Raw genomic sequence first — 25630 nt, 5'->3', positions numbered from 1 at the left:
TCATTTAATAGTAATTTAAAATTTCTCAAAAAAAAAAAAAAGAAAAGAAAAGAAAATTTGTGTCAGGTGGTGTCAGTTTGGGACTTCATTGCCTTTGGGAATGATGACATGATCATTAATGGCCTTAGTGGCCATTAGCAAACACTCAGTTTCCCTATGAGCCGTGTAACTGAAACAAAAAGATGTGAGAGGAGTGACTACAGATGGTGTATAACTTTCTGTCTCATTTCGCCCACCCTGATTTCTTCTTAGCCCCTTAGCTAGTTTCTGACTCACCTAGAATAGGATGGCAATCAAATAAGTGACCAAAGGAGCCTACGGGGTCACATCCCTACCTTTACCCCCAGGTCTCAAGCCCAGGTAAATGAGAGCCCTCACTAAGGCGACCTGAAGCTGCAGATGCGGCTCTGGACTGGTTCCACCTCAGGACAGGATGAAACACTCTGCAAAGCATTCTTGTTGGACATGCAGAAGCTACCTTCACCTCCATGTACTCAGTGCCCCATCTAAATGTAATAATAAAACCAACACGAGACTGTTTTGGGCCATCAGGAAGTGCTACATTTTTCAAGTGGAACGTCAGCATCCCCAGGGGCTGCATCTTTAACGAATCATTACTGCTAATTGCCTAAAATGCACTCTAATAATAAAGCACTTTGCATCTGTAAAAAAAAGAAAATACACTGTGTACCCCTAGTGATCAAAGTATGGCTTTGAATACCATTCTCTTTTCAAAAGAACCAGAGTACTACTGGTTCTAGTTCAAGATGGCTAACTAGAGGTGCATAGCACTCACCTCTGACACAAAGAACATCCAAAACAACAAATAGATAATCATACATCAAATAGAGTGCCTAGGAGAAAACACTGGAATTCAGCAAAAAAGTGAAGACGACCCCCTGAAGCTCAGAAACTTGGGATGGCAGCATAGAAAGACAAGTGAAGTGCCCGATCAAAAAGACCTCAGCTCGAGGAGAGCCTTCTTAATGTGAGGAAACAGTAAGCAAAAAAGAGGAAAAAAAAATCCCCAGCAGTCCACACCCCCACCATAGATACCTGAAATTCAAGCTACAAGACTTTATAGGCTGAGATTCCAGTACTGGGAGTTTCTTGGAGCCTACATGACTGCATTATTCCAGAGAGGGAATACACACTGAGGGCCCACAACCACCAGGTCCCAGGCTGCTACAGCACATCACTATTTTGGGGTCAGAGACAACACCATAGCCCATTCTGCTCTGGGGCCAAATAGCCCTTAAACCTCCATATATTTAAGGTTCCCCCATCACACCATGACTCCAACACCCAAACTCATGCAGCACCCTGTACCCCTTGGAACAAGCAGTTCAGAATCATGTGACGGCCACCCCAAAGACAAAGGGAGCCAATGCTCACACTTTCCAGAGCCTGATAGCTGACTGATAGGGTCTTTTTACCACCACTTGCGTCCTTCCTGTCCTCAGTGGAGATTACGGGTGCCTCTCATAGGATAACAGAGTCCTGTCTGTAACTCCTGAGAACCCGCCCAAAGCCTACCACTTAAGCTACAGAGCACCACAGCATCTCTCTTTGAAACTCAGGTTCCTGCCCATGACCACAAAAACCTTGCCCAAACTGGCCCATTTCAGCTAAGAAAATGCAAAGCAATAGCATTTCTATTAATGGTGCAGGATTCAGCCTACAACTCCAGTAACCTCACTCAAAATGCCCACTCTAGCTGAGGAGCTGCAGAACACATCATCACCTCTCCTGGGGGTGCAGGGTCCTTCCCACAGCCCCCAAATCTTCACCCACAGTGGCCTAGACCTACTGAGGTGTTACAGAGTGGCCCAGTGTCTCTTTGGGGAGTCCAATGTCCTAGCTGCAGCCCCAATGATCCCACACAGCATCACCAACCTCAGCTGAGGACCTGCTGAGTATCTCAGTGTCTCTCTAAAAGTTCAAGGTCCTGGCTATAGCACCAGTAATCCCACCTGGGGCCACAATATAAGCTGAGAAGCTATGGAACACTCCAACACTTCTTTTAGGGGCATAGCATCCTGGCTGTAGCATCAGCAAAACTTCCCAGGGTTGCCCATTCTAGCTCAGGAAATGTGGAGCACCCCAAAGTTTCTTCCAGGCACTGAAATCTTGCCAATGACCCCAGACACTCCAACAAGTGTCCCCTATTCCAGCTGAGGACCCACAGAATGACCATTTCCTCTCCTGGGAGTCTGAAGTCCTGGCCACAGAACTGCACAATGCACCAGTGCTTTTCTCAGTGGTCTGCAATACTGCACATTTCCCCAGCAAACCCACTCACTTTGGCAGAGAAAGAGACGATTACCACAGCATCTCTCCTGGAACCCTAAAGTCCCAATGGAAACAACAGCAACCTTGTTCAGGGTTACCAGCTTCAGCTAAGGAATCACTGAGCACATTAGTGTATCTCTCAGGTGCTCAAGGTAACACCCGCAGGACCAGCAAACCTGTACAGTATCACCTGCTCCAATGAGAAGTTGCAGAGTGCCCCAGCATGTGGGCCACAAAGGAACCCATAGACAACGTCAACTTTGAATACGTTTGAAGAAATCACATGAAGACTACACTACTGTGCTAACCCAAAGCCAAACATAAAACACCCTATCAAACTGACAGTATAGAATACATCTACAGGAAAGAGTCCTTTCAAAACATAGACCAAAAAATAGAAAAGCAACCTTTCCACCAGATGCCCACACATCTATGTAGAGATACAAAAAACATAAAAAGCAAGGACACATGACACTCCCAAAAGAAGACAATAATTCTTTATTACGAAACACTGAACAAGAAGAAACCTATGAAAGGCCTGAAAAGGAATTCCAATTAACATTCTTAAGTAATGATCAACATGATGCAAGAAAATATAGACAGAGATCTGCGGTGACCATGTGCCCTTAGGTGCCAGTGTGACCGAGCAGGTAGGCATTGCTGCCACCAGACCACCCCCGCCTGGGCAAGTGGGCACCAAACAGAGAGGCCTGAACCTTCTGCCCATAGGCACTGAGGCAGCCTTGCCATATTGGCAGTCACAGCAGGATCCTAGCCAGACAATAGTGTCAAACCAGTGGACCATGAAATCCCTTGCCACAATGACTAAACATCAAAGGAAAGATACCAGAAATATGAAAAATCAAGAAAGTACACCATGAAAGGGTAATAACTCTCAAGCTCTAGATCTTATACAATGAGAAGCCCTTGAAATGTCTGACAAAGAGTTTTGAGTGATAATTCTAAGGAAACTAAATGAGATAAAAGAAAACTCAGCTACACAATACAATGAAATGATGAAAAGATACAGGACCTGAAAGAAGAAATGTACAAGGACATCAATGCCCAGAAAAAGAATGTAAGAGAGCTTGTGGAGCTGAAGAATTCATTCAATGAAATAAAAAACACAACAGAAAGTTTAACCAGCAGGCTTGCAGAAGCAGAAGAGAGAACTTCTGAACTTGAAGATGGGCTGTTTGAAATAACACAGGCAGACAAAAAAAAAAGAAAAAAGAATTAAAAACATTGAAGAAATTCTAAGAGAGATATCAGACAACCTTAAACACTCAAATATCCGAGTCATGTGTATTCCAGAAGGGGAGGAAAAGGAGATTCCATTCAAAACATATTCAACAAAATAGTGGCAGAAAACTTCCCAGGTATAGGAAAAGACACAGATCTTCACATTCAGAAAGCACAAAGATCTCCAAATGTATTCAACCCAAAAAGGTCTTCTCCAAGACATGTTATAGTCAAATTGTCAAAACTCAAAGACAAAGAGAGAATCTTAAAAGGTGCAAGAGAGAAGCATCAAGTCACATTTAAGGGAGCCCCAAACAGACTAACATCAGACTTTTCATCACAAACCCTAAAAGGCAGAAAGGAATGAGATGATATATTCAAAATACTAAAAGAAAGAGATGGCCAGCCAAGAATACTTTACCCCACAAGGCTGTCCTTCTGAAATGTAGGGCAAATAGTATATTTCTCAGACAGACAAAAAGTGTGGGAGTTCACTACCACATGACCACACTTGCAAGAAATCGTCAAGGGAGTACTAGGTTTGGTACCTGAAAAATAACTACTACTGCCATAAAAACTCAAGAAAAATCAAAACTCACTAGTAAAATAAAAATGCTAACAATGAAAAGGAAAAAGTTATCAACAGCCCAAGAAACCAACAAATACAGAAGACAAACAGTAAATCAGAAAGGAACAAAAGATACTTAAGACATCCCAAGAAAAATCAATAAAATGCCAGGAGTAAATCAACACTTTTCAATAACAACTCAATTTAAAAGGATTAAATTCCCCACTCAAAAAACACAGAGTGACTGACTGGATTTAAAAAGGTAGACCCAACTATATGCTGCCTTCAGGAGACTCACCTCACCTATAAAGACACACATAGACTAAGAGTGAAAGGATGGAAAAGATTTACCATGGAAAGAGAAATGAAAAACGATCCAGAGTAGCTATTCTTATATCTAATAAAATAGGCTTTAAACTAAAAACCATAAAAAGAGATAAAGAGGGCAACTACATAATGATAAAAGGATTCATCCATCAAGAAGACATAACAATCATAAATATACATGCACCCAATGTCAAAGCAGCCAGATTTATAAAGCAAACTCTATCAGACCTAAGAAAAGGAGATAGACAATAATACCATAATAGCAGGGGATCTGAACACCCCACTATCAATATTGGACAGATCATCTAGGCAAAGAATCACCAGAAAAACACAGGCTCTAAACAATACTCTAGAAAAATTGCACTTGGCAGGTATCTACAGAACATTCCACCCAACAACCTCAGAATATTCATTCTTCTCATCAGCACATGGATCATTCTCCAGGATAGATCACATGTTAGATCACAAATCAAGTCTCAACAAATTCATAAAAATTGGAATTATCCCTTGTATTTTTTCATATCACAATAGATTAAAATTAGAAATCAATAACAAATGAAATTCTGGAAACTATACAAACACATGGAAATTAAACAGCATTATACTTAATAACATATGGATCCAAGAAGAAATCAAACAGGAAATCAAAAAATGTATTGAAACTAATGAAAACAATGATACATCATACCAAAACCTGTGGGATACTGCAAAAGCAGCACTAAGGGGGAAATTTATCACATTAAATGCTTACTTCAGAAGAAAGGAAAGATGGCAAGTAAACAACCTAACACTTCACCTTAAAGAACTAGAAAAACAAGAACAATCTAAACCCAAAGATAGCAGACAAAAAGAAATGACTAAGATCAGAGCAGAACTAAATGAAATTGTAACCCAAAAAAACGATACAATAGATCAATGAATCAAAAAGTTGGTTATTTGAAAAGATAAATAAAATTGACAAACCATTAGCACAGCTAACTAAAAAAAGAAGAGAGAAGACCCAAATAACAAAAATAAGAAATGAAAACAGTGGTATCACAACTGATACCTCAGAAATACAAGGAATCACTCAAGAGTACTCTAAACAACTGTATGCCAACAAATTTGAAGATCATTAAATTCATTAAAACAAATGATAATAAAAATACCACATACCAAAGCCTATGGAACACTGCAAAAGAAATACTATGAGGGAAGTTTATTGCAAAAAGTGCTTATAACAAAGAACAACAAAGATTTTAAACAAATGACCTAAATTTGACCACAAGGTACTAAAAAACAAAAACAATCCAATTCCATAATTAGTAGGCAAAATAAACAATAAATATCAGAGCAGAAATAAAATAGAGACTGAAAATATGATACAAAAGATCAACATAATGAGAAGTTAGTTTGTTGAAAAATAAACAAAATTGACAAACCATTAGCTAGATTAAGAATGAAAGAAACCCAAAAAATAAAAATTGAGAAAGGACACATTGCAACTGATACCATAATAATATAAAGACTCATTTGAGACTATTATGAACAACTACACACCAACAAATTGAAAAACCTAAAGAACTAGATTGAATCAGTAATCAACAGTCTCCAACACAGACAAGCCTGGGACCAGATGGCTTCACTGCTGAATTCTACCAAACTTTTTAAGAGAAATTACTACCTATTCTTATCAAACCCTCCCACAAAAATCAAAATGGAGGAATTCTCCCAAATTCATGTTATGAGGACAAAATCACCACAATACCAAAATCAGACAAGGACACAACAACAAAAAAACTACAGGTCAATATTTCTGATGAACATAGATACAAAAGTTCTCAAAATATTAGCAAACCCAATTCAACAGCACATCAGAAACATTGTACACCACGATCAAGGGGGGTTTATTTCAGGAATGCAAGAATGGTTTAATGTATGCAAATAAATAAATGAGATACACCACATCAAAAAATGAGGCACAAAAAACATATAATCATCTCAAGAGATGCAGAAAAAGCATTTGATAAAATTTAAAATCCTTTCATCATAAAAACTCAACAAATTAGGCACAGAAGGAAAATAGCTCAACACACAAAAAAGCTACATATAACACACCCACACCTACTATTATACTGAACAGGGAGAAGATGAAAGACTTTCGTCTAAGAACAAGAACAAGACAAGGGTGCCCACTCTCACTACTCCTATTTAACACAGTCCTGGAAGTTCTAGTCAGAAAAACTAAGCAAATGAAAAGAAGAAAGAAAGAAAGAGAAAGAGAGAAAGAGAGAAAGAGAGAAAGAGAGAAAGAGAGAAAGAGAGAAAGAGAGAAAGAAAGAAAGAAAAGAAAGAAAGAAAGAAAGAAAGAAAGAAAGAAAGAAAGAAAGAAAGAAAGAAAGAAAGAAAGAAAGAAAGAAAGAAAGAAAGAAAGAAAGAAAAGAAAGTAAGGGCATCCAAATTGGAAAAAAAAAAAAATCAAGTTGTCCTTGTTTGCAGACAACATGATTGTACATTTAGAAAAACCTAAGGACTCCACCAAAAAACTCTTAGAACTAATAAATAAATCCAGTAAACTTGTAGGATACAAAATCAGCATCTAAGAATCAGTAGCATTTCTATACACCAACAAAAAAAAATCAAGTTTGAAAAAGAAATCAAGAAAGCAATGCCATATAGCTGCAAAATTAATTGAATATCCAGAACTAAATTTAACCAAGGAGGGGAAAGATCTCTACAATAATAACTGCAAAATGATGATGAAATAAATTAAAGAGAACACACCAAAAAATGGAAGAGACAGCTCATTTTCATGAAATAGAAGAATCATTATTATCAAAATCACCATACTATCCAAAGCAATCTACAAATTCAATGCAACTCCTATCGAAATACCATGACATTCATCACAGATACAGAAAAAACAATACTAAAATTCATATGGAACCGCAAATGGCCTCAACTCCCAAAACAATCCTGAGCAAAAAGAACAAAGCTGAGGGCCTTACACTACATGGCTTCAACATACACTACAATGGAATACTAATCAAAACATTATGGTACTGGTGTAAAAACAGACACACAGACAAATGGGACAAAATAGATAACCTAGAAGTAAATCCATATATCTACAGCAGACTGATTTTTGACAACGGTGCCAAGAACATACATTGGGGAAAGAACATCCTCTTCAATAGATGGTGCTGAAGAAACTAGATATTCACATACAGGAGAATAAAACTAGCCCCCTACCTCTCATCATATACCAAAATTAACTCAAAATTAATTAAAGACTTAAATGTAAGACGTGAAGCCTACTAGAAGAAAACATTCAAAAAATTATAAGGAAAACTTAAAAAGCACAGCAAAAATAGACATACGGGTTTATATCAAACTAAAAAGCTTCTGCACAACAAAAGAAACAGTCAAGATAGTGAGGAGGCAACCAGCAGAATGGGAGAAAATATTTGCAAACTATTCATGTGACAAGAAATTTATATCTAGAATATACAAGGAACTCAACTCAAGAGCCAGAAATCAAATAATCCAATTTAAAATGGGTAAATACATTGAACAGGCATATCTCAAAAGAAGACATACAAAAATAGTCAATAGGTATATTAAAAAATGCTCAACATCACTAATCAGGGATTTCAAAAATCAAAATCACAGTGAGATATCATATCACTCCAGTTAGAATAGCTGTTCTCAAAAAGACAAAAACTAACAAATGCTGGTGAGGATGTGGAGGAAAGGGACTCATAAACTGTTGGTGAGAGCGTAAATTAATACATTTATTATGGAAAACTATATGGAGGTTCCTAAGAAAAAACTAAAAATAGAACTACCATATGACTCAGCAAGCCCACTGCTGGGCATTTATTTAAAGGAAAGGAAGTTAGCATACCACAGACATATCTGCACCCCCATATTTATTTCAGCATGATTCAAAATAGCTAAGATAAGGAATCAATCTAGGTGTCCAACAGCAAATGAATGGATATAGAAAACATGGTACATATACACAATGGAATACTACTCAGTCATAAAAAAGAATGAAATGCCTTCATTTGTGGCAATATCAGGCACAGAAAGATAAATATATTTTCTCACTCATACATGGTAACTAAAAGAAAAAAAGCAATTTGAGCTTATAGAAGCAGAGAGTACAAATTCGATTACTAGACACTGGGAAGAGAAGGCGGACAGGGAGCGGTTGTCTAATGGATACAAAACTACGGCTAGATATGAAAAACAAGTTCTGTTGGTGTGCAGTAGTTCTAGGCATCTATAATTAACAATAATTTATTGTATGCTCTCAAATTGCTAGAAGAGAGGAGCTCAAATGTTCTCATCACAAAGAAGTGCTAAATTTTTGTGATGATGAATATTCTAATTACCCTGATTTGATCATCGCACATCATATACATGTATGAAAATGTAACTCTCTGTACACCATAAATATGTGCAGTTGATATGTGTCAATTAAAAACTTAATACATTTTTTTAAATAAAATAAAAATTTGTGGTAAAGTAAAAAAAAAAGTACCAAAGTTCCTCATAGATTGGTTCATTCTGTAAATGGGGCTGGACAACTCAAGATGAATCTGAGTCATCTTGTTTCTGTCAGAGAATAAGGATGACTGCCAAGGCACCCAGGAGATCACCACTATAATTTTAATTTTTTCTATAAGATTTTGTCACTATTATAAAGCAGTATACAGAATTGGGAAATACAGTTACTAGAAATAAATGCAAAATTTTATTGTTATTTTCAAGTGATGCTATACAGCAATAACCTCAATGCAGAGGTATTATGATGAATTTTCGACTTATTTCTACCCAGTTCTTTCTAGTTATAGTATCAGAGACCCAAAGAGAGCATAACATGCCCATTTTTAAAATGTTGTGAGGCAATTAAGCAAGCTGCCACCACTGCCCCAGGGCATAGCCAGGGTCCTGAGCTATGGAGCCAAGAGAAGCTGAACTCAGCAGCAACTAAGCAAGCTGCTGCCACCATCCCAGGGCCCAGCTGGAAGGGACGCTGGAATTGTCAGACCAGAAATTTAAAATAACTCTGATTAGGGGCTGGCCAGTTAGGTCAGTTGCTTAGAGCACAGTGCTGATAACTTCAAGGTCCAGGGTTTGATCCCTGTACCAGCTAGCTGCCCCCCCCCCCAAAAAAATTACTATGATTAATATGCCAAGGGATCTAATGAATAAAGTACACAGCATGCAAGAACAGATGGGCAGTGAAAGCAGAGAGATGAAAATTCTAAGAAAGAATCGAAAAGAAATGCTAGAGATTAAAAACACTGTAATAGAAATGAACAATGCTTTTGATGGGCTCATTAATGAAACTGATTATGGCTGATAAAGATCTCTGAGCTTAACAATATTTCAGTAGTAACTTCCAAAACTGAAAAAAAATTAAAAATAAAAAAATAAACAGAACAGAATATCCAAGAACTGTGGGACAACTACAAAAGGTGTAATATACATGTGAGAAGAACGGAACAGAATAAATTTGAAGCAACAATGAATGGGAATTTTTCAAAATTAATTAATTTTTTTACAACAAAGCACAGATACAGAAAAGTAAAAAAAAGAAAAAAAAACACTGATTAGGGTAAATGCTAAAAATTTATATCTAGATATATAATTTTAAAACTTTAAAAAATCAAATATAAAGAGCAAGTTTTAAAAGAAGCCAGAGGGGGAAAAATACCATATCTGTTGATGCACAAGAACAAAAATTACATTGAACTTTTGTTCAGAAACCACACAAGCAAGAAGAGCATGAACTGAAATATTTAAAATGTTGATAGAAAAAAAAAATCACCAATCTAGAATTTCATATTCTGCAAAATTATCTTTCAAAAGTGAAAATGAAATAAAGACTTTCTCAAACAAAAATTGAGGGTATTTATCACCAATGGACCTGCCTTGAAATGTTAAATGTTCTTCAGAGAGAATGAAAATTATATAGGTCAGAAAATCAGATTTAAAAAAAAGAAAAGCATTAAAGAAGGAATAAGTATAAGTAAACTAAAACTGTTAATTTTTTATTCTTAATTGATCTAATGTAATAGTTTGTTCAGATGGGTCCACGAGTGAACTCTACCAAATATTTAAAGAAGAAATTTACAAATTCTCAATCTCTAGCAGAAGATAGATGCAGAGGGAATACTTCCTAACTCATTCTATCAGGCCAACATTACCCTAATACCAAAATCAGAGAAAGATATTATAAGAAATGGAAATTACAGACCAATATCTCTCATGAATACAGAGGCAAAATCCACAACAAAATATTATCCAATCAAATTCAGCAATGTATAAAAAGAATTACACACCACAACCAAGTGTTATCTGAGGTATGCAAGTCTGATTCAACATTTAAAAATCAGTTGATGTAGTCCATCACACATTAACAGGCTAAAGAAAAAAATGACATTATCATATCAATATATACATAAAACGCATTTAACAAAAAAAAAAGCCAACAACCAGTCATGATTTCAAAAATTAGAAAATACTAGAAATAGAGAGGAACTTCCTCAACTAGACAACTAGATATTTATATCTAAATATGTGTGTGTGTGTGTGTGTGTGTGTGTGTGTGTGTGTATAGTTGACATCATATTTAACAGTGAGAAATTAGATACCTCCTCACTTAGACGAGGTACAGTGCAAAGATGTTCCCTTTCATCACTCCTTTTTCAACATCATACTGGAATTCCTAGCTAATGCAACAAAACGAGAAAAGAAAATAAAGGTATACTGATTGGGAAGGAAGAAATAAAACTTTGTGTATGACATAATCACCTATGTAGAAAATCAAAAATAATTAAAGGCAAAAAACTCTTAGAATTAACAAATGATTATAGAAAAGTTGCAGGATACAATGTTAATGCATAAAAGTCAATCATTTTTTTTACGTACCAATGATAAACAAAAAGGATTTGAAATTAAAAATACAATGCTGTTTACATTAGAACTCCCCCAAACTGAAATATTTACATATAAATCTATCAAAATATGTACAAGATCAATATAAGGACATTTATGAAACTCTAATGAAAAAAATCAGAGAACTAAATAAAGACATTGTATGCTCATGAATAAGAAGGTTGAATATTATCAAGATGTCAGTTCTTCCAACTTGTGCTGCAGATTTAATGCAATCTCAGTCATAACCCCATCATGTTATTTTGTGGAAATCAAACTGATTTTTCAAAATTTTTATGAAGAGGCAAAAGACCCACAATAGGCAAAGAAGAACAAAGTTGAAGGAGTGATACTATCCAACTACAAGACTTAACTATAAATCTACAGTAATCAAAACAGTGTAGTATTTGAAAAATAGACAAATAGATAAATGGAACAGAACAGAAAGCCCAGAAATAGATTCACCTAAATATAGTCAACTGATCTTTGACAAAGAAGTGAAGGCAATACAATATAGAAAAGATCACTTTTTGAAGAAAATAATGAATTGAGAAACTGCACTTTATGAAATTAAAATTTTCTCCAGTGCAAAAAAAAACACTGTCAAGAGAATGAAAATATACACCTCAGACAGGCAGGAAATATTTGCAAAAGACACATTGGATACAGGACTGTTATCTAAAATATACAAACAACACTTAAAATTCAACAATAACAAAACACATGACCTGATTTAAAAATGGGCAAAAGACCTTAACAGACACCTCACCAAAAAAGATATATAGATGACCAATAAATATATTAAAAAATGCTCCACATCATGTCATCAGAGAAATGCAAATTGAAACAACAGTGAGATACCACTATACACCTTAGAACTAACAAGTTATTATAGCAAGGTTGCAGGATACAAGGTTAATGTACAAAAGTCAATCACTTTTCTATATATTAACGATAAACAAATGAAATTTGAAATTAAAAATATAATCCAAAATCCAAAACACTGACATCATCAAATGCTGGTGAGGATGTGGAGCAAAAGGAACTCTTTCATTGCCAATGGGAATGCAAAACAGTGTAGCTACATTGGAAGACGTTTTGGCAGTTTCTTACAAAACTAAGCACACTCTTATCATATGATCTAACAATCACAAACATTAGTATTTACCCAAAGATGCTGAAATTTTATGTCCATACAAAAACCTGCATAAAAATGTTTATAGCAGCTTTATTCGTAATTTTCAAAACTTGAAAGCAACTAAGATGTTCTCAAGCAGGTGAATGGATAAATAACCTTGATACATTCAAACAATGGAATATTATTTAGCACTAAAAGGAAATGAGATACCAAGCCATGAAATGACATGGAGAAACCTTAAATGCATATTACTAAGTGAAAAGGCCAATCTGCAAAGGCTTCATACTGTATGATTCCAATGATATGACATTCCAAAAAAGGCAAAAGTATGGAGACAGTAAAAAAAATCAGTAGTTACCAGAGGCTGGGTGGAGGGAAAGATAAGAAGGCAAAGTACAGATGACTTTCAGAGCACTGAGAATATCTGGTATGATATTACAATGGTTAATGCATATCATTATACATTTATCAAACTTCTAGAATACACAATACTAAGAACGAACCTTAATGTAAACTATGGACTTTGGGAGTTAATGAGGTGTCCACATAGGTTCACTGTAACAAATGTACCACTCTGGTGGGGGACGTTGATGGTGGAAGAGGTTGCACAAATGTGGGATGAGGGGATATATGAGAAATCTCTGTACTTTCCACTCAATTTTGCTGCAAACATAAAGCTCATCTAAAATATAGTCTATGGTTTGTTTTTCAATAGAGAAAACCAATAGTTTTCCATGACCTTATGTATTCACAAACACAGGAATTACGGCTTAATTATCTTTCCTTGTGAAAAGGTTACTGTATTTACTGGAATATTTAACACCATCTGAAAAAGTACCCGAATACAGCAATAAAATTCTTAGGTCATCAGCAATTTAATTCTACTCAGAATGTTCTCTTAAATTAATTATGGCTGCTGAATTTATTAACTCAATTCAGCTCCAAATTGAAGCTAGATGCAACAGGGCCTGGCATCTAGTAGGAACCCAAATAATATTGATAAATTAATGAGTGATACTCAGAAATGTCCAAGAGAGATGTAATTCAGGGAAACATGTGCTTACTTACTCCATTTCCAGAGCACTTTTGAGAACACTGTAGCGTGTCTCTCTTAATCGTCCCTGTGTCTATACATACACTATTAAAGCATATCTAAAACACACACACACAAAAAAAAAAAAGTTTTCAGGTCAGAAGGATCTAGCCACAATAACAATACAATTAGTAATTGTATAACATAAAACCATAACTATTCAATGCTATAAATTTACCTCTAAATATCGCTTCTGCTACATTCTACAAATTTTAATCAGTTGTATTTTCATTTTCATTTAGTTCAAAATGTCTTAAAATTTTTATTGAGCATTCTCCCTTGGCTCATGTGTTATTTAAAAGTGTGTTGTTTAAACTCTAGGTATTCATTGATTTTCCTGGTAACCCTAATGCAAACTACGGACTTTGGGTGATGATGATGTGACAGTACAGGCGCATCAGTTTTAACAAGTGTAACACTCTGGCGTGGGTTGTGAACAGTGGGGAAGGTTTTACAAGAAGACAGGGGGCAAGGGGTTTATGGGAACACTCTGAATCTTGCACTCAGTTTTGCTGTGAACCTAAAACTGCACTAAAATATAAAGTCTATTTTTAGATAAATAATTTTTTTAAAAGATCCAATGCAGGGATATGGGGGATAGTAATTAAATAAGATTGGCCATAATAAAAGTATCATAACCAAAGAACTACTTTTTATTATAATATCATGAGACCTAACAAAACTATTCCTGAGCTCACAGTTAAAAGAATACCCTACATTCATTGCACATTTACATTTTTTCATAGAAAGAAAATCAATTTGATATAATCATGGCATGTATTTTGTTTTCACAAAATATGAGGTATTATTATAGTCCCCTAAATATTTAATAGAGATAAAAATTTTTATTAAAATATACTAAAGATGTCTATCATTCTGTTATGGAATGTTATCCCATAATAATAAAATCCAGATATAATTCTTTTAACTTTGTTATAATTAGAGGACTAAGGATATACTCCCAACTCCATTACTTACACAATCTCAACTTTCCTAAGTTGCAGGGTTTTTTAGATGAGTACAATAATACGTTTTCCTTAAAAATGTCATTTTAGAAAATGTAATTAGCATTTGAGTTTCTTTTTAGTTTAAGATAGTGTATGTGAACATGATCTCCTTTTAAATATTAGGCACGGCACGACTCTGTCCAAAAAAATGGCCTCACAACACCTATTCTAAATTCAAACAATCGAACCCTTTTAAACCTTTAATTTGTTGAGTTTTCTCACTGTTCATTGGCCATGATGGCTTGTCTAACAACTCCTTTTGGAATGTAGTATCTGTTGTCTGCCTGGCTCTTTTGAAATTGAAATAGAGTCCCACTATGTAGGGACACAAACTTACAAAAACAGAATTGCCAAGAATGTTTTATCATATATGATTTACAGTATCATTAAAAGCCACCTGGCAAAATTTGTTTTTACACATTATCTCTGAGAAGATAATGTGTTATAAAAAAAATTCCATGTTATAACAAATAGTCTATTCTTAAAAAATTACCTATTGAATAATCTCAAACTATCTACTGGCTGTGGTGCATATTTTAGTTGTTTTTGCTCCGTAGCTTTAATGTATCTAGTGAGCTCCCTGGCCTAAAACCTTGTTCAAGATGGCATTTATGACTCCTAGGCATGAAGAGGAAACCAGTATTAATGAGACTACATGAGGCTACTTCAAAAAATTTGTGGAAAAATGAAATTAAAAGATAATATGAATCTTTCCATGAACTTTTTGAAGACCCCTCCTACACTTCACCTATAGCAAACTTCACGTAAACTATAAAACTACTAAAAGTGGCTATTAATTTGTATATCTCACATCTACGGATATTAATGCTTGAATATATTAAATAATCAAGTAAGTGGTAGAGCCAGAATTCAAATCTATATGCATATATCTTTTTTTATATTGGTTATGAATATTCATGGGGTACAAAGCTGACCATCACCACGGTGCCCAAAATGTGACAGCCAGATCAATACTAGAAGGATGCCCCAAATTGTGATTACTTCCCATGTCCCCCACCCAATTAATTCCTGGCCTCCCTCCCTCTTTTCCCTTCCTCCACCCCATTCTTCAGCTCTAGGTCTGCTCTCTCCCTCTGTAAATCCGGTGCAACACTGTGGTCTTTCTTTCCTTCCTTCTTTCTCTCTTAGTTCCCACTTATGAGTGAAGACAATATGTGTATATATCTTTAAAGCCTCCACTTTATTATATTATTATATTTCCTTATAAACAAATATCTGATCAGGAATTAAATGAGATTTTGAAGTAAATCTCTTTCCTCTGTTTTCTCCAGATTTGAGTTGATCTCAGTGATTACAAATTTTGATAACAATCAATAATAATAGCCAAACTATATTTAGCTCTTACTGTGTGCTGGGCATTGAGCTAAGCTATGTCATTTAATCTTCACAATATCCCTATAGAGTAAATGTGATTATTATCTCTGCTGTGCATGCAGTTGAGGTATCTCATACTGGCTAGGTAAACTGCAAAATGTCAAATTTGTAATAAGAGATGAAGATCTGATTCTAAACAACCTGATCTAAGTTGTGCTCCTATCCATGGGACCACATAGACACATATATTACTAAGTGAGATTTCTTCTTTCTTCTCCAAAAAGAAAAGTGAGTTTCCATGCTATGGGAAACTCTAATATATTTCCAAAATCTCTCCCTTCCTCACTCCAGCCCCCAAATACTTGGAGTTTCCTTGCTCCTAACACTGAAATTCTGAAGGGAATAAAACATTCCCATTACTCTCTTACTATTTAAGTTTATTCACTTTCTGCTCCAAATATTCAAGATTACATAGCCCTGGAAATTAATTAAATTTGGACACTTAAATGGGAAGATTTATTAAAGCAATGAATAAAACTAGTTTAAAAAATTTATATTTTAAATAAATTACCCTCCCAATATCACAAGTAGCGCCGTTCTTGACCCTCATTGGATCCAATCTGTAGTCTTTTGGCTCCAATCTGTAGTCCATAGTTATACATATTGTGTTGCGTACATAAGCATAAATCACAGAAACGTTTTCTTTTTGGAAAGGAGTTCGAGAAGGGTAGGTACAAACTAATTTTCCACATATAAGATTCCTGCAAACATAATAAAATTATCTGATTAATATACATTAGGCATTTATAAGGAATGCTTCGCATTTGCTTACTTTGACCAAAAAAAAAAAAAAAGGAATGGTTTTCCATTTATGGCAATGTACGCAGGAAAAATGCAATGCTTAAACCAGTCCACAAATTCCGTGAGTGTATGAGTATGTTGTGCTAACTAGCAGTTAGCCCAGTGTCTGGCACATAGTAGGTTTTTAATAAATATTTTGTTAAAATAAACTTATCACCAAAATATCAAAAAGCTAGCTCTTCATAAGCAGGAGAAATTGAACTCATTTTATAGATACTAGGTAGTCTTCATCTTGGTCAAGCAATCAAGTGGATAGGGATACTGTTCTTATTTTTTAAAAACAGCAGGTTTAGAGAGGAAATGTGCAGAGGTTTTTAAGAGTTTCTATTTTGTACCTTTGTCTATTTTTTAAATTGAGTTACTTCTCAATGGAAGACATAGAAATGGCCAACAAACATGAAAAAATGCTCAACATCACTCAGCATTAGGGAAATGCAAATCAAAACCACACTGAGATAACATCTCACCCCAGTTTGACTGGCTATTAGCAAAAAGACAGAAAATAAATGCTGGCAAGAATGCAGAGAAAAGGGAACCCTCCTACACTGTTGATGGGACTGTAAATTAGTGCAGCCACGATGTAAAACAGTGTGGAGGTTCCTCAAACAACTACAGATAGAACGGCCATGCAATCTAGCAATCCCACTGCTGGGCATATACCCAAAGGAATGAAACTCATCATGTCAATGGAATACCTGCACTCCCATGTTTATCACAGCTCTATTTCCTCTATCCAAGCCTTGGAACCAACCTAACTGTCCATCAATGTGACTGGACAAGGAAAATATGGGATAGATACACAATGGAATACTACTCTGCCAAAAAAAAGAATGAAATTCTGCCATTCATAGCAACAAGGATAACTTAGAGAAAGGTATGTTAGGTGAAATAAGCCATACACAGAAAAAGAAATACCATATGTCCTCACTCATAAGTGGAAGCTAAAAAAATAAATAAACTAAAAGATTAAAAAGGAAAAAAGAAAGATACAATAATCTGCTGAACTTTCAAAGGGAAAGAATAGAACTGAGGCCACCAGATGTGGGAAAAGTAGATGGGGAAGAGTTAGCAGGAAATTAGTAAAGGGCCACAAAAATGACTATATTATGTAATGTTGAATATACTAATTAAACTGATTTGAGCATCACATACTGCACAGAGGTATTGATATTCAACTTAGTGCCACACAGATATGTGCACTCAACTATGTTTCGATAGGGCTGAGCACCGGTTAGCTCAGTTGGCTAGAGCATGGTGCTGGTAACACCAAGGCCCAGGCTTCCAATCCCTGTGCCAGCCAGCCACCGAAGAACTTTTTTAAATAAAATAAAACAATTATGTTTCAATAAAAATAAATAGAATATGGGCAAAAGACTGTGAAAAGAAAGTTTACTGAAGAGGATGAAATGAGGGAAAACAAGCACACGAAACGATGCTCAACATCACTAGCCGTTAGAGAAAAGCAAGTGAAGATCACAGTAAAAACTCACTCTGCACGTTTTAGAAGACGTGAAATAAAAATTAGTGACAATACCCAATGCCAAATGCCAGCAAGGATGTGGAGAGACTGAATCTTTCATACACTGCTGGTGGGAATGTACTATAAACTAGATGTAGTATAAGTTAAATATATATTTAGTCTATGAGAACTAAACATACATGTACCCTATGATCCAGCAATCATACTAGATTTCATCTGTAGAAGTGAAAACCTTGGTCCAGACAAAAACTTGCACAAAATTGTACATACCAGATCTACTTGTAGAAGACAAAAACTACAAACAAACAAATTGTCCTTCAGTAAGTGAATGGTTAAACAAATTACGGTACACCCATATCATGGAACACTAGTCAGTAACAAAAAGGTACAATAGATGCAACAACATACATGGATCCCAGCAACATAATGCTGAGTGAAAAAAACGCCAGTCTTAAAAGTTCACATCATGTTTAATTTCATTTATATAACATTCTCAAAATGACAAAATTATAGAAATGGCCAACAGATTAGCAGTTCTAATGGGTTAGCGACATGGGGGCAGAAAGTAGCCATTGGTACTATAACAGGGTAGTAAGGAAAAAATCTCTGTGGTGATGAAACAGTTCTACATGTAATAAAATGGCATAAAATTATACACAAAGGGCCGACCCCGTGGCTCACTCGGGAGAGTGCGGCGTTGGGTGTGCAGTGGCGCTCCCGCCACGGGTTCGGATCCTATATAGGGATGGCCGGTGCGCTCACTGGCTGAGCGCGGTGCGGGCGACACCAAGCCAAGGGTTGCGATCCCCTTACCGGTCACCAAAAAAAAAAAAAAATTATACACACACATTGTACCAATGTTCACTTATGAGTTTTGATGATGTATTATACTTATGTAAGATGTAGCCATTGGGGGAATTTGAATGAGGAGTATTTGGAATCTCTATGTATTACATTTGCAGTTTCCTGTGAAACCATAGTTGTTTCAAAACAAAAAGTTTTTTAAATGTCAAAGAAATAAAATAAAAACCACAGTAATAAAAAAAAAAGAATTTCTATTTTGGATTGAATTTAAAAACCTAATGATTATTCACATATAAACGTTCAAAAGTAAGATGAAATTTTAGTCTGAAAAATCTTTTAGACAAGAAAGATGTCAGGGCTGAAGATTTGGATTTGAGATTCACTCCCATGCACATACGATACTTAAAACCATTGGAATGAATGACACATACTAAAGATAGAGGGGGAAAGTACATAAAAATCTTACAGAACATAAGAAAAGTATCCTTAATATTTGTGTAGCGTACCTCCATCCACAGAATATAAATTTACCATGTTTATCTGCACCGCAGTTCCCAAACCTGTCTGCTTGACCTTGTATTTCTTCATAGCAGGCAAATGGAGCATTTTTTGAACCTGTCAGAGTTAGAAATATATTTGGATTAAAACATATATTTGTTTTTCATCTTTCTCCATTTCTTCATATATTACATTTTCTTTGCCTCTTTCTCCATTATCTTCTAATTCAAAAGTTTTCCTATTGAGGTTGTAAGGAAAGAGAAAGAAGAAATGTAAATGGTGATGTTCGTGGTTATTGCTCCTTTTGTTTCATTTTTGCTCATTTCCATCACACACAAAAAAAATGTTACGGTGGAGGGGAGAGTTATAAAACTGTAAACTACGGGAAGGCTTTGTGAAAGAAGGCAATAGAAAAGTAATGCGAGAAAACTATAATCGTTCTCCTAGATGCTGAGTGAGAACTCATAAAAAGCCTGGTCTATAAGAAAATTCATGATTTTTCCCCAGTAAGAAGAAACTTTACTGTATCTTCAGTTAGTCTTAACTGAAAAGACCAAAATTGCCAACCTATATATTTACCTGTTTTTCCTTTCATTACTATATATTTTTTTATTGCTGAATTAAAAAGTACCAAACACTTGGAGGTTTAAAATAACACCTATTTATTATGTCACAGTTTCAGCAGGTCAGAAGTCCAGCCAGACACAGGTGGGTTTTCTACTCAGGGTCTCACTAGGCTGAAATCAAGGCATTGGTTGGGGCTTCAGGGTCATCTGAAGTTGCAGCACTCTTCAGAGCTCACTCATTGTTGGTAAAGTTCAGTTTTTTGGAGTAATTGGTCTGAGACCCCCATTTTCTTGCTAGGTGTCTGCCGTGGATTGCTCTTGGTTCTTAGAAACTCCCTTCAGGTCCTAGTCACATACCCTCTCACAACATGGCAGCTTTATTCTTTCAAACCAGCAGGAAAATCTTTCCAACATCTCCCATTTTTTAAGGGTTCACATTATTAATTCAAGCCCACTCAGTATAATCTCCTTTTTAATTAGCTCAAAATTGACTGGTTATGACCGTAATTATATCTTCAAAAATCCTTCACCTTTACTATATAACCTAATCACAGAGTGATATTTAGTTATGTATTTACTGGTTTCATCATATATTCATTCAGGATGCTAAATCTTGAGTGAGTGCATTAGAAACATGGAAGCTTTTCTCTTCTTCCCAACCCCGACTCAATCTTGAGTGTGGTACAATGAGAATTTGGGGGCCCCAGTAGCTCTTTCCCTGGCTTGTGAGGCATTGTTTCATGCCAGGAGAGGATGTATACTTCCCTTCACTGTCTAAAGTGGGGGTATCACCCTAACAGAAGCTTACAGTTGCCATCCCCTCCAGTTTCAGAGGCCTGGCCCAGAAATTTTGCCTGGGAGAAAAAGTAGGCTTTAAAAGAGATATCTCCTAATCTCTTCTCAAAGGAACTGAATTCATTTTCAATAGATCATGGAAAAGTTTAACTACAAAAATTCTCTTAAGGACAGTGGAGGTTGTGGTAAAAAATAATGATAATAATAATAGAGAGAAATTGATGAATCTAATGAAAATATAGCTCACATTGTGTGCTGGCTAGTTTTCAGGAGGTAACTGGGAAATGAAACAGCTAGATAGAACCCTCCTGGTATTAGAACAAATATCAAACACTGGCCTCATAAAATATTACATTGAAGGAGCCACAGTTATATTAGTTTGTTTGAAGAAAAAAATTATACCCCAGGGCATTTCTGAAAGCAATAGAGCAATCAGTTGGCAATTAGTGGAGATTAACTAATAGTGAAGGTTAGCACTACCAATACCACTGTCGTCCCAGGGTGATTGTGGATATACCCAAAGCTGTGCTGCCCTAAGGAGCAACACCAGAGGTTTACCATTTTGGGGAGTAAAAAACAGACTTCACTAAAATTATTCAGCCAGTTACTAAACAAATAAACAAGTACATAAAAATAACATGTCTAGAGAAAGGGGAGAGAAAACCAGTACCTATAGTTACTGCAATATGTTTTCTAAAATGTCCAGTCTCCAACAAAAAATTATGAGTCACAAAAAGAAACAAGAAAGTATAATCCATGCAACATAGGAAAAAAAGCTGGCAACAGAAGCTGCCTGCAAGAGTGACCAGATATTGAATTTAACAAAAAACAATTTTAAGTAGCCACTATAATTATGTTCTCAAGATTAAAGGAAAGCATGATTAAAGTAAAGGAAGGCATGACAGTAATATTGCATCAAATGGAGAATCTCAATAAAGATACAAAAATTATTATATAGAACTAAAAAATTATTAATCAAATTTTTATAAAGAACCACATAAAAATTCAATAATGTAAAATACAATAACTGAAATAAAGAAGTCTAAAGAGTGGATACGAACTGACAGAATAAAGAATTAGCAAACTTGAAGATAGCTTGATAGAGATTATGCAAGCCAAGCAACAGAGAAAAATGAAGAAAAACAGAGTCTCAGAGAAGTGTGGGGTAACATTAAGCCCTTCAACATACATATAATGGGAGTTTTAAAAAGGAAAGATGAAAGGGAAAGGAGAAATAAAATTGTCTGAAGAGTTAATAGTTGAAAACTTCCCAAATTTATCAGAAAAAGTAATCTACGCATCCAGGAAGCTCAACAAACTACAAGTAACACAAACACAAAGAAACCCACAGACAGACAAATCATACTTAAAATGCTAAAAGTCAAATCCAAGGAGAAAGTCTTGAAAACAACAAGAGAAAATGATGCACAAAGGAACCCCAATAAGATTGATAGCTGCCTTCTCATCAGAAACCATGGAGGCTGGGATAGCCCCCACCCACGACATCCACATCCAGCCCAGCAATGACCACTGAGCTGCCATGGGAAGTGCCCTGGACTCCTGAGCTGGAGCAGTGGGGGGCTGAGGGCCTCAGCCAAGCTCCCCTCAACATCCACATCCAGCCCACGGACAACCATCGAGCTGCCACCAGAAGCCCCCTGGGCTCCTCTGCTGTAATGAGGGGGCTGCCATGGGTCTCAATCATGCCCCCGTCCTTCCACCTTTTCCCCCTCACCCCACTCACCTTTGCCCTCTCCCCTCCTTCCAACTGCTCCACAACATCTTAGAATGTAAAATAATAACCACAGTAACAAATGAATTCAAAAAAAGAAATAACAAATGCAAGATGGCAGTAGGACACAATCTATCAAAGCTAACAGCAAATTATCTGAAAAATGAATCAGGAAAACAATTACATTTAAAATACCTACCAAAAAGTATTTTGGAATAAATTTAACCAAGGAAGTAAAATATCTCTACACTGAAAACTCTAAAACATTGATAAAAGAAATTTTAAAATACACAAATAAATGGAAGAATTAATACTGTTTAAATGTTCATCCTACACAAAGCAATCCAAATTTAATGCAATCCCTATCAACATACCAATGACATTCTTCACAGGAACAGAAGAAAACAAGACTAAAATTCATGTGGAACCACAAAGGACCCTGAAAGGCCACAGCAATATTGAGCAAAAAGAACAAAGGTAGAGGAGACATCACACTATCTGACTTCAAAATATACTACAAAGCTATAGTAACCAAAACAGCATGGTACGGGCAGAAAAACAGACACATAGACCAATGTAACAGAATAGAGAATCCAGAAATAAATCCATGCATTTACAGCCAACTCATTTTCTCAAAGGTGCCAAAAACACATATGGGGAAAGGATATTCTCTTAATAAACGATGTTGGCAAAACTGGATATTCACATGCAGAAGAATGAAAGTAGACCTTAATTTCATACCAGATAAAAAAAATCAACTCAATATGGACAAAAGATAAATGTAAGACCTAAAATTATTAAACTCCTAGAAGAAAACATAGGGAAAAGCTTTATGATACTGGTGTAGGAAATGATTTTTTTGGATATGACCTCACATGAATAGGAAACAAAAACAAATATAAACAAGTGGGAGTACATCAAATTAAAAGCTCTGAACAGCAAAGGAAACACTCAACAGAGTAAAGAGACAACTTACAGAATGAGAAAATACATTTGCAGATAAGTTGGCTATAAATGTGTGGGTTTATTTCTGGGCTCTCTGTCTGTTGCATTGATCTCTGTGTCTGTTTTTAAGCTAGTACCATGCTGTTTGGGTTATAATACCTATGTAATATATTTTGAAGTCAGGTAGTGTGATGCCTCCAGATTTGTTCCCCCCACCTCACCCCCTCAGGAATGATTGAGCTATTTGGACTCATTTGTGGTATCATACAAAATTTTTTATTATTTTTTTTATTTCTGTGAATCATGTCATTGATATTTTTGTAGAGATTGCACTGTTTGTAGACTGCTTGGGGATATATGGCATTTTGACAATATTATTTTCCTCAATACAGAAATATAGGATATATTTTCATTATTTTGTGTCCTCTTAAGTTTCATTCACCATTGTTTTAGAGTTTGTAGTGTAGAGATTTTTCATCACTAATTAAGTTTATTTCTAAATATTTATGCAGCTATTGTAAATGGGATTGCGATCTTGATTTCTTTTTCATCTTACTCATTATTAGTGTATAGAAATACTGATTTTTTATGTTAATTTCACATCCTGTAACTTTACTGAATTTATCAGTTCTAAGAGTTTGGTGAAGTCTTTGGGTTTTTCTAAATATAAAATGATGTCATCTACAAACAGGGTCGATTTGACTTCTTCCTTTCCAATTTGTATTCCTTTTATTTCTTTCTTATCTAATTGCTCTTGCTAGGATTTCCATTACTATGTTGAATAAAAGTGGTGAGAGTGAGCATCTTTGTCTTGTTCCAGATCACAAAGGCTTTCAATTTTCACATGTTAGCTGTGTGTTTGACATATATCACCTTTACTATTTTGAGGTATGTTCCCTCTAAGCCTGACTAGTTGAGAGTATTTATCATGAAAATGTTAAATTTTATCAAAAGCTTTTTCTGCACCTATTGAGATAATCATATGGTTTCTGTCCGTCATTCTGTTGAAGTGGTGAATCACATTTATTTGTTTGCATGTATTGAACAATCCTTTCATCCCTGGGATAAATCCTGCTTGATCACAGTAAAGAATCTTTTTGATGTGCTGTTGGATTTGGTTTGCTAGTATTTTGTTGAGAATTTTTGCATTTATCTTCATTAGGGATATCGGCCTGTAGTTTTCTTGTTTTGTTGTGTGCTTGTCAGGTTTTGATATAAGGTAGTGCTGGCCTCATAGAATTAGCTTTAAATATTTCCTACCTCTGATTACCTGTAATAGTTTGAAAAGAACTGGTAGTAATTTTTGTTTAAAAGTTTGATAGAATTTTGCAGTGAAACCATGTGGTCCTGGGATCCTCTTTGTTGGGAGACTTTTTATTATTGATTTAATCTCTTTTCTCATTTTTGATCTGTTTGGTTTTTTTATGCCCTCATGGCCCAATCTTGGTAAGCTGTATGTGTTCAGGAATTTATCAATTTCTTCTAGGTTTTTAAATCTGTTGTCATTGAGTTGTTCATAATAATTTCTAATGATCCTTTGTATTTCTTTCATTCTTTCTTTTTGAGATAAACAGATTTGCCTTTTTTTATTGAAACATAACTGATTGCATATATCTTTTAGGGTCTTTATATTTCTTTGCTATCAGTTGTAATGTCTTTTTTGTTTCTGATTTTATTTCTTTCTCTTTATAAGGGGGGAAATCTTCACTCATTTTTTGTTCATTAGTTCAGTTAGAGGGTTTTCTATTAAGTTAATCTTTTCAAAAAAACAATCTTTTTTACTCTCCATTCTACTTAGTTCTGCTCTGATCTTTATTATTTCTTTCTGTCTACTAATTTTGGGTTTGGTTTGTTCTTGCTTTTCTAGTTACTTGAGATGCATTATTAGTCTTTCTACTTTTTTGATGTAGGTGTTTATTGCTATAAAATTCCATCTTAGTACTGCTCATGATGAACCTCAAAGGTTTTGTTATGCTGTTTTCCATTTTCAGTTTCAAGACATTTTAAAATATCTCTC

At 35.4% G+C, this 25630-nt stretch overlaps 1 protein-coding gene across 1 annotated transcript in view; it reads right to left on the bottom strand.

Annotated features, from left to right (window-relative positions):
* ADAM32 (ADAM metallopeptidase domain 32) overlaps window positions 1-25630 on the bottom strand; it is a 208284-nt gene that overhangs the window by 7090 nt on the left and 175564 nt on the right. The window contains exons 15-17 of the mRNA XM_063076729.1: window positions 19584-19692; window positions 16504-16693; window positions 13566-13649 (exon numbers count right to left, since the gene is read on the bottom strand). Of these exons, the coding sequence (XP_062932799.1) occupies window positions 13566-13649; window positions 16504-16693; window positions 19584-19692 (383 nt within the window). The remainder of the gene's footprint in view (window positions 1-13565; window positions 13650-16503; window positions 16694-19583; window positions 19693-25630) is intronic.

This window comes from Cynocephalus volans, chromosome 13 (genome assembly GCF_027409185.1).
Source record: "Cynocephalus volans isolate mCynVol1 chromosome 13, mCynVol1.pri, whole genome shotgun sequence".
Taxonomy (NCBI): Eukaryota; Metazoa; Chordata; class Mammalia; order Dermoptera; family Cynocephalidae; genus Cynocephalus; species Cynocephalus volans.
This window is presented reverse-complemented; position numbering and strand designations above follow the sequence as displayed.